The following is a 15,817-nucleotide window of genomic DNA, read 5'->3' as shown; positions in this document are numbered from 1 at the left end:
TAAAATTCGTATACAAAAATCCCTGATGGTGAAAATATCACGGTTGGTGGATATTTTCCGAATTAAGAATTCAAAAGTTTATCGCACTTTTGCGCGTGCGGTAATTTTCATTCACGCCTCACTGTAATTCCGGTATTGAATAAATTGTTTTCATATTGAAATCTGACCTGACTCTTTAGAGGTTGTGTTAATACCAATTACTGTTTCTCTTGCCATTATATCATAATCTGTACAAAGTGAAACTAAGTTTTAGTGCGAAACCAATGCCGGTAACAAGTGAAAGGCATTAATAAACAATACAGTACCTACTTGGATTTCGCAGAAAATTAGACAATTTTCAATTACTCAATGACTGCAGTGGCAATTGCAGTGTGTATGCATCGATAGTTTCGTGAAAATCTACACGTTTTGATATCTTGGGAATCTTGTCTTCTTGAACTGTCTAATATTACGTCTCTATATATTTTAATTTCTTGAAATTTTATCAAATTTCGTTACAGCAGTTGCAAATTATTTACACTTGATTATTTTCGTGTGTTTAGCAACAATCTTATGCAAACACACATTTTTTGCGGCTTGTCTAATGCTGGTACTTTCATGGAAACAAACCGAAAGGTTATGGACGGGCTTTGGGAAAGTAATTTTTTAAAGTTCAAGGTGTTTCATCAATTCAGATACTAAAAAAGTTAGCCGTTTCGACTCTATTTTACATATCGAAGAATTTATACGTAGACGCGAATCGCGGATAAAACTATTCATTGCGAAAATAAAAGCAATAATAAATTTTGTAAGCAATCGATGAGTTCACTCATAGACATAGTCACGGGGAATCGAGAACATGATTTGAAATGTGAAATGTCAATCAATTATGATTTTGAAAGAAAGTGATACTTGATGTAACGTTTTCTACGAATTTTTATCCTTCTTGAGACAATTTCCGATAATGATGAATTTTATACGACATTATTTTCATTTTAAAAACGACAAATGTTTTCAAAAAGTAGTCTGACTGAAAATAATCGTGAATAAGACTAGGATTAAAACAGAGACCCGTTACAATACTGTATATTATTATCAGTTTACAATTAGAAATAATGCAGTCAATACATGCCAATATACCATATTTGAATGTTGAATTGAAGTTCTAAACAGTGAGAATCGAGTTTTTAATATTCAGCTCGAATTCATTGGAACAAAATGTTCAATACTGAAAATAAATCGAGGTCCGGGTGTTTTGAACCTTCTCACTGGGTCTTCGACGGTATTTTAAAGGGTTCACCCAATCCCAATAAAAAGAAAATTGGAAGAAAAATTTACGAAAAAGTCGAGTTATATTTCGGTAAATATCAAGTATCATGAGATCTCGCACAGGTAAGAAACACGAGTAAGGTTTCGTTGGCATAAATAAATGGTACAAGTTTGTTAAAATAGCCTCGGAATCTTGATGCTAAGTCATCGATGATCCTTGAATCATGTATTATTTCGTTAACATAAACTTGGTTATACATCGTTTGAAGTAATTTGACGTATCGTTAAATCCTTGAGTTTCGGAAGTCGAGCGAACGCTCCAACCGAAAACAGTTTTTCCAACTGCCCTTCAACGACTCGAATCGCCAATCGCTGATAAAGGGAGAGTGTTCGACGTTGATCTAGGATCCCCCTGACGACGATCACGTTGTGTAAATGATGTATGGTTTTTGTAATTTTCAGCAGGGTTGCGGGCAGTTCAGACATGGGAAGTGAGCATTACTGCCTGAGGTGGAACAATCATCAGAGCAACTTGCTGGGTGTGTTCAGTCAGCTGCTGGAGTCCGAGTCGCTGGTGGACGTGACGCTGGCGTGCACGGAGGGCCCCTCGATCCGCGCTCACAAGGTTGTACTTTCGGCCTGCTCCAGCTACTTCCAGGCTTTGTTTCTCGACCACCCAAATCGCCACCCCATCGTCATCCTCAAGGACGTCCGCTTCTCCGAGCTACGAACCCTCGTCGACTTCATGTACAAGGGAGAAGTGAACGTTGAGTATTGCCAGCTCTCAGCGCTCCTAAAGACGGCCGAGAGTCTCAAAGTCAAGGGACTCGCTGACATGACAAACATCAATGCTGCGGCATCGTCGAGGGATGAACTAGACCAGCAGCAGCAGCAACAGCAGCAACAGCAACACCAGCAGCAGCAGCAGCAACAACAGCAACAACAGCAACAGCAACAACAGCAACAACAGCAACAACAACATCTTGCCAATGAGAACCAGCGGGATCGAGAGCACCGGGAACGCGATAGGGACAAAGAACGGGAGAGGGAAAGAGACCGGGATAGGGAACGGGAACGGGAACGGGAACGGGAAAGGGAAAGAGAGAGGGAGAGGGAACGGGAGAGGGACAGGGAAACGGAAGTGGAATGCGAACAATCTCAACCTCAGCAGCTCAGCGACGTAATGGAAGCTGTTCATATGACCGAGTGTCCACCGTCACCCACGGGACCCGGGAGTCCGTGTCCCGGACCTCTGGCCCTTCATCGAACCAGAAGGAACTCGGACGACGCTGCGAGCCTCGAAGAAACGAGAGGCTCCCTGAGTCCCATATCCGTTCACAGTGGTCCCAGCGACATGAGTCTCAGTAATAACACCGCCGGTGCAACAGCCGGAGGCATTATACCCCTCCAACTGCCGCAAAGCAGGCTTCCGTCTCCTCACAGTACGGAACCACTCGCCGGACCCTCGGGACTTCCGCCTGTACAACAAGTTCCTCTCGTAAGTCGATCGGATTCTTGCTGCTTTTGGTTTCTTTTTTTTTTTCTTTTCTTTATCTCTCCCAACACTTCCTCGTCGATTTTACCATATCGGTTTTAAAAACACGATCATCGAGACAACCGTCGGTCCGATGTGGATAGAAAGGTTACCGGGACGTGCTTTCAACATTTTGTATTACGTGAGAAAAGTCGGTTTAGGAGACACGAAATGGCGGCATGTGAATAAACTGTCGTAAAGAGGTCAAGGCGCCGAAACGACACTTTCGATCACTACTTTGTCAAGTTTTTATACTTTCAAGTAAAATTTGGAGGTGATACTTCCTAGATGTAATAACTACTATCGAGAAATAAATAGCAGCGTGGCGCGTGGTCAAAAAAAGCTTATGCTGCCTGATCGGGCTGTCAAGTCAACACCGATCCTTGCTTCAAAGAACTAACGGTCCGTACTTAAAGTGTACCTAAGACAGCTTAAAACCTAGGCATATGGCTATTGAAATCCCATTTCAAGTCAAAGACTGTTAGATATTTAGGCAGAAAATTTTTTGCCGTCAATTCGAAAGTTCTTAAATAGACGAATCGATGGAGGCAGGGTTTCGCATGAGGATGATTGCAAAAAAAAAAAAAAAAACCTCTCTTCATTTTTTCACATCTCTCTAACCTCACAATTTCTGAAATACAATATATTTTTGTTTATGAATCGGTATAAAGAGGTTGTAAAAATCGTTGGTAGTCGAATAAAAGAGATCTTGAGTGAAAAATAATTTTAAATTCGGCAAAAATTGATTTATTTTTTGTCTGAAATACGTAACAGTTTCAAAAAAACCAAAAATTTGTTCGGTTAAACTTTGTTTTGGTGAGTAAACAATTTGTTCTGATTAAATAAGTATCCGGTTGGCCGTGTGGTGAACATGTAAAGAAAGTTTAGTACACTTGAATAGTTATAAATCGGAAGTCCGACAAATCTTTACTATAGAAATTAAAAAAAAAAAAAAACTATACTATCCAGTTTTTTATCGTCTCGATGAATCGAAACTAGAAAAAGCGCTTAGTCGTATTCGTATGATATCGACTAGTTCGAGAAAATCAGTCAAATTAGAATCTACACACACAATGTACGAGATGAATTCTTCCATTTTATAAAATCATGCCTGTCAGCCAGTTTAGTAAAATTCACACGACTCACAGTTTGGCATGTTACGAAACGTTATTCCTGAGTGGATAACAAGTCACTTTTTTTTTTTTTTTTCCTCACTCACTGTCACTTTTTTGCTTTGCAAATGTTCGATCATCGAGAGTATTTCGAGAAACTGATTTGTAATTTCAATAAAAAAAATTTAACATTTCGTCATTATTTTACGTCGAAACGAATAGTTTACAGTAAAAAGACAAGGAAAAATCAATTCAGACTCGGAATTGTTGAAACTCGTTCAATTCTGAAATGGAAAAAATTTCCCAGCTCAAAAATGCAGAAGATTTAACTTGTTTCGCCGCAAACTGATTTCTACGTAACAATCATCGCTTGCTCTCCGCATCGCCGATTCCGACCGTTGGTATGCAAAATTAAGTTATATCTCATTGAACAATATTAGATCGGTGAAATCTGTATTCCGAATCTGTGTAGTACGCCGAATGTATTTAATCAAAAGCCAGCATCAATCAAAGTTTTGATCACGCTCTATCAGCGATGACACCGATATTTTCGTCCTACATAATATAGTATAACAGTATTAGCATATGAATATACGACACGTATACAGGTTGTACAAACGTGATGAAACCTGAAACGGTTTGATAACGTGGTAACAAGAGTTAGGCCGATAGTAAAATTTGTTCTCACGTTTTATGCTATACTCGATTCGTAGTTTTTGATTTGCCTAAAGTTCCGCGCGATCTTGCTTGATCAAAAACTCCTAATTACGTTAATTAGCTTTTTTGAAATTACGCTTAAACGTAAAATTTATCCGCAATCTCGTACGTTGCGGGAACACTCTTCGACCGGAACTTCGTTAAGACAGTCGTTTGCGTTCCCTTTTGGCGCAAAATCCTCGTCCTCCGTTCGTTCCGGTAAATGAATAAAATAAAAAAAATAAAAATAAATAAATAAATCACCGAAATATTTGCGTTCTCTTTTTCCAGTCCCTGAAGAAGGAAGTAGATTGGGAGCGATCTACGGACGATCGAGTATCGAATATCGAGGCGACGACTGACTACAGACTCCCACCAGATCCGGTGAGTCTTGATTCAATTATAACTTACAAGTTTATTATCAACTCGCTCTTGTTCGCCTATAACACATGTATACACATATTACGTATTCCTCTTAACTCTGCATAGTTCGTTATACTCTCTTAAATAATAATAACAACAACAACAAAAACAGCAACAACAATTATCGTTATTATTGTTATTGTTATTATTGTCATCATCAATACATATGCATATATTATCCCGTTTAAATACATACCTAACGTAATGTACATGCACAAATATTCCGCGCGTACACGAAACGCTCATCTTGCAACGATTCACGATAAAGCAAGGTCATCAGGTTGCTGATTATTATAATACAAGATCGTAAAGTTTTTTTTATTTTTTATTTTTTTTTCTTCACATTTTTCTGGCCCTCCCCCCCCCCCCCCCGCCCATCTCCTCGCCGAAAAGAGACAAAAAAAAAAAAAAGAAAAAAAATGATTAAACAAATCGAAATAAAAACACTCGAATACTCACCTTATCGTATAATTAAATACGCGTCACTTGCGACCTGTCAGATAATTTATATAGAAGCACCTTTAAAATATTCCAGAGTTATAGAAAAGCAATTCCGTGTTGGGATTTGGTATCGTCGCGTATGTAATTTTTACGTAAACGTTGTTACGCTTAGATCTATGATGACGACGGTCGTTATTGATTTATCATCATTGATAATTATTGTTCGTTGTTTTACGTACGGGCGAATTTGACAAACGCGGACGTAACGTTTCATCGGTTCTGCCGTTAATGCGATTTATCGGTAAAAAGATAATGCTCTGGACGAACATGTGAAAGTTTGAAAAATCACAGGGAATACTGTGTTACGTATGTGATCATGTGTTTCATTATTTATGCTGTAACTACTGCACGTGGGTCTGTTGCATGCATGTGTTGCCGAGAATGCTTTTGCTAACCGCTGCGGTTTTCTTTCTTAATGCCATTTCACCGCTGTACACTTGTTGGAAAAATATATTTTACCATCTTAAGCATGCGTGTGAAACTTGTGGTCAAGTCGAAAAAGTTATGCAGACGAAAATATGAAGGAACGAAACTTTCAACGGGGCGGTCAAAGTCTTGTCGAGTTTAATGCGTATGGAAACAATGCTTAATTGATCAATTTATGGAAAGATATTGGGAGATAGTAATTTTTAATTGAAAAAGCAAAATCGTAAATAATTTCGAGGAGATCGAATTAACGTTACGTTTAAACAAAACGAATGAAATAAATATTAACATCGTTATAAATTGCTAGAATCGAATTTGTCCTAAGGCTTCACGTTTGATCGGAAAGACGTGACGAGGAAAATCATTTTTAGTTTGGAATAGTAAATTGATACTCTATTAAAAAACATATCATTTTAGTCTCAGATCTGACTTTGCCTCTTTGTAAAGAATTCAATTGCAAAGTCGTCGAACACTCTTTTTCCGTTCGAGAAATAATTCAATAATAATTATACAATTTTTGTTCATATTTTTATTTCATATTCAGGAAATACTATTTCAATTGAACTCAAAACGACTAACTTCAACTGCATCAATTAATCCCTCGTTCCATTATACACTTGCCTCGCCAGTTGTCTTGCTTGTCTGTAAATTTGACACGTAAATTCATTCTCTTTACGTAAGATATATTTGAAAACATCGATCCCGCACTTGAAATACGACACAGTTCAAAGTAAAACATCGAGTGAAACTTTAAAATCCCGAGTCACCAGAGGTCGTCACAGTTTTTTCGTAAATTGCTCTTGTATCGAGAACGCCTAGCGCTCAGCGACATCTAGCGGTGATAATTCGTATCTTTTCACGATTCGCTAAAAATATTACAAAAACTTGTCATTTTTCGATTATTCAACCAAATACAAAAGTTAACTATCAATATTTAAATTTTTCCAACTGTGTTCCGCAATTGATGACCGTGCGTTTATCCCGAAAAATTAATTCGACAATTTTTCTTATTAATTGTCCGTTAACATGACGAATTCCGTTTATCACGTGCATATGTACGTAATATACAGTAATATACATCTATGTGTTCCGCTGTACGGTTGGATCTACTATTTCATGTGTGTTTATTACCCTAATAATTTTTCGTCGTCGTCGTTTTATATATATATATTATATTATTCAATACACACACAATTCATTAATCTCTCTATCATACCAACTTCACATACATCGTAATTTTTACTAATTCCCATATAATTATATACTCACGTCTGCTGCGCCTCGCCGCTCCCAATTTCTGTGTACTCACGCTTTTAGAGAGAAAAAGATGAAGAGAGAAAAAAAATCACTCAAAAATGAAATCACCCCTCCTAGAGAAGAAGCAAATAAGATGCAAAAAAAAGAATAGAAAGCAATAAAAAAAAAAAAAAATAGAAAATTCAAAAAAAAAAAAAAAAAAAACGTCTTCTCACATACTTTTCCACACTTCCACGCAAATAACTTTCCACTACACGTTACATCCTCCTTCTCATCATATTATATCCTGCCAGCCCGTCTTGCTAGCTCACTGTCAAGAAGTTGACCTTCGTTTTTGGCCATGGTTGTTTTTTTACTACATTTACATATTTATAAATCTCTATTTATATACATATATATATATATATATATATATATATATATATATACATTGTATATGCGCATTACATGTTGCTACATATCGCATAATAATACACGTATGCTGTACATTTATATGTATGTATGCATATATATATATTATATATAATACATAATAAATATATATGTATATATTAGGGTGGTCCTCATTTAGAATTTTGACGAATTTATTCCGGATCACCCCACCAAATCAATTATAAACAATTGAAAAACTATTCACAATTTTTTTCAGATTTTTATATCAACTGTAATCGCAAGCACGGTGTGAGAGGAAGGATTTCCCAATTTAAAGTACACGTGTTTCGGACACGATCTTAGTATGTATTTTACTGTAAGAGTAACAATGTTCGAAAAAATCCATAAACGTGAGGTTCTAGTGAGCATTAGTGCTACTATCTGAGAAAAAATTCACACCATCGTACCAGGTAATACAGACAATTGCATTTCTTATAAATAAAAAGAAAAAGTCAAATTCTTAGGGTGTGCAACTCGGCGAGATTGGTTGGTACGATGATGTGAATTTTTTCTTAGATAGTAGTACTAATACTCAGTAAATCTTTGCAATTACAGATTGATTCGAACATCGTCACTCTTGCAATAAAATATATGCTGAGAATGTATCTAAAACAAGTGTATTTTAAATGGTGATATCCATCCATTTACAGGCACGGGTTAGAATTGATATAAAAATCTGAAAGAATTAGGAAATTGTTTTTGAATTATTTATAGTTGATTTGGGGGGAGGTCTGAAAAAAGATCATCAACACCCTGAGTAAGGATCACCCTAGTATATATACATACTGTATGCTTTTTGGCATAAAGTTATACTGGGTATGCAAATTTTTTACCACACAATTCGTTTATATTATGTATTACGTACACATATGTGCACATATATGTATGTATTATACGTCGTATATGCACACATTCATTTATCGTTGTTTTGGGGTTGAGTGCAATGCCATTGCTCCACGTACAATTAGCGCTGCGGTATTTCTTATATATTATACACATATATACATATCGTATTGTATATCACTGAATTTGATAAAACAGAAATGAAACATTTAAAAAAAGAAATGAAAAGCAACAAAAGAAACGAAAAATTGGGAGGACGAACGTACTAGCTTTTTTTTTTTTTTTTTTACTCATATATACATTTAATATTATACATATATAGTATACTGTATAAATAGCCCGCCAAACAAAAATGAGCGTCAACTTCTTGTGCTGTCGTTTAATTGAAAATAGAAAAGAAAGAAAGGGAAAAGGAGAAAGAGAGAGAGAGAGTGAGAGAGAGAGAGAGAGAGAGAAAGAGAGAGACAGAGCAAGAAAGTGAAAGAGAGATAGAAAGGGAGAGAGAAGAAAATCAGAAAAGCACAAATATATGTATATACGCAAGTGAATACGTATACGTATACATATATGTGTGTTGAAAAAAAAAAAAAAAAAAAATTCTTCGACCCAACATACATTATTATGTGAACAATATACCAATACATATACACGCGACGTGGAGAATTTCCGTTTGTTACGAATAACTCGACTATAATAACGGATATTTACTTGTATACTGATCGGTACACGTGGAAAGAGAAAATAGTAGTCAAAAACGTAAAAAAAAAAAAAATATATATATATATATATATACAATCAAATGAAATGAAATAATATTTAAAAAAAAGGGAAAATCAGCTTACCTTTATGCATCATACCTGACACGGTCGCGGTGTAAAAAAATCTTACCTACAATTTTTACAAAGTTTATTAGTATACGTGTAATGGACAGTATATGTTATAAAACGATATTATTTCTACATATTATAAACATGTATATGTATACGTATACACACACACACACACTCACACACACGCACACGCACACACATACACACACGATAATTAAATCACCAAAGTATACAGGTTGTACATTTGAAGTATTTCGTCTTGTATAATTGAAAGACAGGAATAAAAGTAGAAATTCGAATACAAATAATATACCGCGACGATACATAGATCGATCGAAAGAGACGTAGAGAGTGAGACAGAGAGAAGTTATAGACACAGAGAGAGCCTGTAGTTACGGTTTACGTGGAAAAAGAAAGGAAGTAAATTTAGAGAAAAAAAAAAAACAAGCAATGAAAAAAATTGAAAAAAAAAATTTTAAAATTTAAAAAAAAAAAAAAAACACCGAGAGAGGCAAGAAGTTGATGTTCTTGTTTGTTTGGTTGCAGGAGTTGATGGGTTTGGATGAACGGGTGTTTGCGTGCATGTACTGCGGTGCCTCGTTCCTCCATCAGAGCAAGCTGACGCGGCACATCCTATCGCACAGCCTCGAGTCGCTAAAGTACAGGGAGCAGGCGGCGCATCTCCAGCTCCAGGCGCAGCTCGGTCTCGATTCGGGTCTCCATCTGGCTTCCGAGGTTGTCCACTACGCGCCCGGAGGTCCGGTTGAGCCGATGGACCTGGAGCTAGCCGCCCATTCGGACCCATCGTCCGGTGTAGTGCTTTGCAAGTTTTGTGGTAAATCATTCCCCGACGTCGGTTCGCTGATCGCCCACCTCCCCGCCCACACCGGCGACCGACCTTTCAAGTGCGAATTTTGCGGCAAGGCTTTCAAGCTTCGCCATCATATGAAAGACCATTGCCGCGTTCACACCGGCGAACGGCCGTTCAGGTGCGCCCTTTGCGGCAAAACCTTTTCGAGATCCACGATCTTGAAGGCACACGAAAAGACACATTATCCAAAGTATGTGCGAAAGTTCCTTTCACCCAGCCCCGTTGATCCATCCGAGGAGGAAGCCCCGGCGGCACATCCACCGGCGCCTCCCCATCATTGAGTATAATGACAAATTTTTAACTCCGCCTCTTTACGTATAATTATCATTATACTTTTATTACTATTATTATTATTATTATTATTATTATATACTATTATTATTACAATTATATATTATTAATCTTACTGTTATTAGCGTAGAGGTACGTGTGCGTTGAAAAATCTCCAACGCGGTATTTTTTCCCACCATTCGTTCGTTCATTTGAAACAAAAAAAAAATTTTTAATTATTTTTTTCAATTTATTATACTCTTTTTTTTTCGATCGCTTCTTCCCGCCTATTGTACTCAGTAGAATATCAATTCCGATCCTGGATACAGATTCCTGCACCGACGTCTTACCGACATATCTAGAACGTTCGAGGATAAGGATATCCCCACTCTGGGTGACCTTATCGACCGTCGGATAGTCCGATTGTCCAGCGTTATCGATCGAAGATAAAAGATATGGTAAAGTAGAGCGCAAATCTGGCGGATTTTAACCCTCTGTCGATAAGGTTGAACAACCGAACGATCCTATGATCGATAAGGTCAGCCAAATTGGGGATATCCCCACCCTTGAACGTTCTAGAAGTATCGGTAAAATGTCGGTGCAAGAATCTGTGTCCAGAACCTGCCTTACTACTCTAATTTTTTCTCCCCGTTTTTCATTTTTCTTTTTTCTTTTTTTGTTGTTCCCTTTTTCACGCCAACGCTCCGCGTTTCATTTGCAAGAATAACGGTTACATATAGGTAGTATAACATAATACATATATAAATATATATATGTATTATATACAATATACATATTATAGGAACAATTGTAAACTACATAAAATAAGCAACTATATAATAATAGCATAATAATGATAATGATGTAGGATAGATATATATAAAAGAAGCGTATACGCGCGTCATGTAGCGATTATACAACATGACCCGGTTGCGTATACATGCATACTGTGCACCTAGCCTCGAGGCAATCCGACGGTATTTCTAGTTAGTCCTGTGATTTTGGTTAGGATGGTTGGTGTATATCCGTGTCTCATTCGAGGGGGAGAGGATAAGAGACACGTTAAAAAACCTAGTATAACAAAGAAACGAAAAAAAAAATGAAATGACATGAAATGAAATTAATATAAAATCATATGAAAATCTCCCTCGTTTAATCAGTGCTTTAAGATAAAACGTTCAGCTTATCCTTATACGTACACATATTTGTATATATCATAGGAAAATACACGCGTGCACGCATAAATTGTACACACATGCATGCGCGTTTCGATGAAACTTTGTTCGCACGCGCACACCCACGCATACTACAATATTACACTATACGCAACTTAATTACGCTGCGTGCATGTGTGTACATATTTATGCGCGAAGTACACGTATTTATACAATTATATATATATACACCTATGTGCATAGGTATGCATACATATGTTCGTGTGTAGGTAAATTATTGAGGTATTTAAGTTGCGAAAGAAGGGGAAGAAAAAAAAAAAAAAGGAAAAGAAAAAAAAATAGAGGTGAAACGACGAGTGAAAACGAAGGGGGAAAAAATAACCTAGACGCCACGGTTGGTGCTTTTAAAAAGAGATTCTGACAAAATGCTGTGAATTATATATAAATTGATTATACATCTAATGATAAAACGGACGAGAAAGAGAAACGATGCTAAAAGTGAAGAAAATAAACTTGATTAAGAAAAGTACACACACACACATACATACAACTACGTCGTGAAATGACGAAAAAAACAAAGAAACAAATAACAATATTGTATATCGTACGATTTCTACTATGTACAATGATTGACTGTTGTTGATACGATTGAGGATATTTTATACTCCAGTTGAACGGGGTGGGTTTACACTATATTAGTAATAATAATATAAAACACAGACGATAAACAAATGAAAATAGTAATGATAAAATAGTAATGATAATTCCATAATATATGTATATGTATATTTAATATACATCTAGAGATACACACGTGCAGGGTGGAGGCTAAAAAGAAATAGAGAGAGAAAGAGAGAGAGAGAGGAGAGAAAGATGAATAGCGAAAGTTGATGAATCCTGAAAGGTCTCTGTACATAAAATATATGCAAACGTACGTACGGATGCAAAAAATGAAATTGCATCCGCATGAATTGGAAACGTAAAGAGTGCGCTGGCATAATATAACGATAACGATACATATTCTCACTCCTTGTACTGTTCGGTCCTTTGATGCGTATGTCGCTGACATACTTCAACCCTTTTTCTTTTTTCTTCGCATTATTACTTTTTTGTACGGTGCAAAAGCTCGGTGATCCTGGAATTCGGCAAGTTCTTCGTTTATATTGAAATGCAATATCGATGTATGATGAATTTTCTAATTTCTTCTGACAAGATAATCGAAAATTCACTGGCTTTTCATTGTAGACACAAACGAGCGGATACCAACGATTGATTTGTCTAGTGCAGATTGTCGAGAATGAAAAAATTTTCTCATCATTCGAAATATAGTATTTGATGTGAGATAACTTCGGTTAGTGTTAAACTCGAATAAAATCGCGCAGAAAAAAATATATATACAACTTTGTTTCGTGTTGGATTAGCAAATTCAAACCTCGGCACAGAATCAACATGGCCGCCGTGTTACCCCGCTTCGAGTTTTATTTCAGTGGCACAATCGCTCTCAGCAACCTTCATTTACCGCGTGACGTTTCACGTTCAACAGCAGTACGGCAAGAGCAGTTTAGTTGTCATTTTACTTTCGGCGAATGTATAAATAGCGAAATTTTCTATTGCAAAGTTTGCACGGATTGTACATGGTTTGCTTATAAAATGTATGTTTCTCGATAAACACAAAAAATATTACAAATGCCTCGCACATTGTGTCTGTTGAACGCAGACGCAATCACGATTTGTTGACGATGTTTGACGTTATTATTCTAAAAATTCGTTCGGCACAATTATTTCAGAAACGACGAGTCGAGATTATCCCGGAATTCTGAAAAGTTGTATCTTTTGAATAATCTCGAATATAAACGACTGACCGAAACCTGTATGGTACGTGGCTATAGAAAGAGATACATAATAGACATGATGCCGGTTAGCCATCGACGGTGCAATATACCTATATCTGTCTATCCACCATTCGTTATTTTTACTCTAATTCGTTGTATATTTATACAGAATAGAAGAACAAGTTATACATGTATACACAAATTAAACGTATATCGCAGTTTAGTTAGCTAGAAAAATCGGTTTTTACATACTATTTGCATACCATAAAATACGTGTACACTGTTGGAAAAAAAGGTTAAGTTTGTTTTTTTTTTTTTCGACGTCTCGAATAGTCTGGTCAAAAATTTATACACGTTTACCAGACAGACCTTTGGCTGATAATAGATACCCACGTTATAAATTTGAGACGAATTCGATGCCTTGTTTTTATAATCATCAAAGATTGTTGATGCTCTGTCGATATTTCTATAACGCATTATTGAACAAAATGAGAAAACTCTCTGCAATAACAATGTCGATTTATACTATTCACCAACGTAATAGAAATGAAACAAGATTTATTTGAAAACGAAAAAATTTTTATTTCCGAACAGTTTAATATTTACACAAACTATTTGGAACAGTGTGTATCCTGTACATCGGTGATGATTGGTCTTTAGAAAAACCACCATAACTTCCTTCTTATTGATTTATTATTTTCAACTTTAATTTGTAAAGAGTGATAAAGCCAACTGGAAAAATAACCGAATATACGTACATACGTAAATATTTAGTCACACGGAAAAAAACGCGAAAAAAAATGTATGCACGTAAATCCTGAGCAAAAATCAGAGCGATTCAAATTGTTTCGAATGTTTGGTAAAAAAAAAAAAAAATTACCATCACGTATTTCGGTATGAAAAGTTCAAGATGGCCGCGTAGTTGGTTCGCCCGGTAATTAATATGTGCAAAAGAATCGTCAATCGAACGCGAATCGAGCTGAAAAAATCTGTGCTGGTTATAATTTTACAGGCACGAAAAGATTGGACTAATTGACAGCCACGATACGTACAATCTTTTCGTGTATAAATACGCAACATAACGTCCAGGATACAATTTGGCAGTAGCGTGAGAAATTATTGGGCAACCCAAACGTAACTTTGTATGCAAATATAATATGAATTTGATGTTTAAACACATCGCGATCAATCAATTAACGTTCAAGTATTGCAGAAATTGTCTATCATTTATACCGTAGTTAATCTTAACCTCATTTTCAATCTCTAAAAGATGTTTCCTACGAGATTTTCGATTATCCAAGAAATTATGCGATGTGAAGGATTTATTTTTCGCAGAAAATATACCGCAAGCGTGTTTTGCAAAAAACTCGATATTCCTCACTCTGTGTTATTACATTTTCCCGTATAGACAGTCGAACGATTTTTCTTGTTTTCCTTTTTATTTATTTTTTTTTTTTTTTTTCAAGTCTTTCTCTTTAGAAAAAAAAAACTTCAACATGCACGCACGCGTATAACGATATGAAGACGAAAATCGAAAGAAATTGTATAAACTAAAAGACATCCGTATACATAAACGAACACACGTGAGAAAAAAAAATTAAAAAAAAAAAAAAAAAAAAAAACAAATACGAACACACGAACCAGAATAAGAACGTATCAATGTCGCGTTAGCAATAATTAATATCTAAATTTTATATACACACCTATACGATAGTTAAATTATTATGTCTAGGATGCGTAAAACTGTACTTTCTTCGTTGTTGATTAGTACCTATGCATATACTAAAAGATGGCGGTGACGATGACGTTAATGATACTGACGACGACGACGATGATGATGATGATGATGATGATGATGATGATGATGATGATGATAGTAGCGTTTCTTACGATTATTTTGGGTGATAAGTAAACCAGTATTTCAATGAACTTTTGTTTTCCTATTAGTTATGTAATTAATAACGCGCTGTTGTTGTTGTTGTTATTACTATTACTATTACTATTACTATTATTATTATTATTACTATTACTATTATTACTATTGTTACTATTATTACTATTATTATTATCATCATTATCATCATTATTATCATCATCATCATCATCATCACGATTATGATTATTATTACTGATATTGTACATAGTACATTATTACACTACATACCTGCCTGTATACGTATAGATACATGTTATACACACTTTCAGAGTGTACCTTGTACGTACAGCGAATGTGTAGATTTTCATTTTTATCGTAATTCTTTCATTTTCTTCTTTCTCCTACTATTTCTTCAATTTCTGTATCTTCATCGTTACCTACTTTTCGTTGATTTTCTTTTTTTTTTTTCTTCTTATTTTCATTCTATTCAT

The 15,817-nt window shown here is 35.8% G+C and overlaps 1 protein-coding gene across 2 annotated transcripts in view; it reads left to right on the top strand.

Annotated features, from left to right (window-relative positions):
• Positions 1-15,817, top strand: part of LOC124304032 (protein bric-a-brac 1-like) — a 74,519-nt gene that overhangs the window by 20,434 nt on the left and 38,268 nt on the right. The window contains exons 2-4 of one of the 2 annotated variants that reach the window (XM_046761969.1): positions 1,711-2,746; positions 4,882-4,974; positions 9,849-15,104. In XM_046761969.1, coding sequence (XP_046617925.1) covers positions 1,733-2,746; positions 4,882-4,974; positions 9,849-10,454 — 1,713 coding nt within the window. In that variant the 5' untranslated portion in view covers positions 1,711-1,732 and the 3' untranslated portion in view covers positions 10,455-15,104. Of the gene's footprint in view, positions 1-1,710; positions 2,747-4,881; positions 4,975-9,848; positions 15,105-15,817 lie in introns of those variants that run through there. The other variant, XM_046761968.1, reaches the window with a different exon arrangement.

Source organism: Neodiprion virginianus, chromosome 4 (genome assembly GCF_021901495.1).
Source record: "Neodiprion virginianus isolate iyNeoVirg1 chromosome 4, iyNeoVirg1.1, whole genome shotgun sequence".
Lineage (NCBI taxonomy): Eukaryota > Metazoa > Arthropoda > Insecta > Hymenoptera > Diprionidae > Neodiprion > Neodiprion virginianus.
The sequence above is the reverse complement of the archived record's forward strand: the minus strand, read 5'-3'. Positions and strand labels throughout refer to the sequence as shown.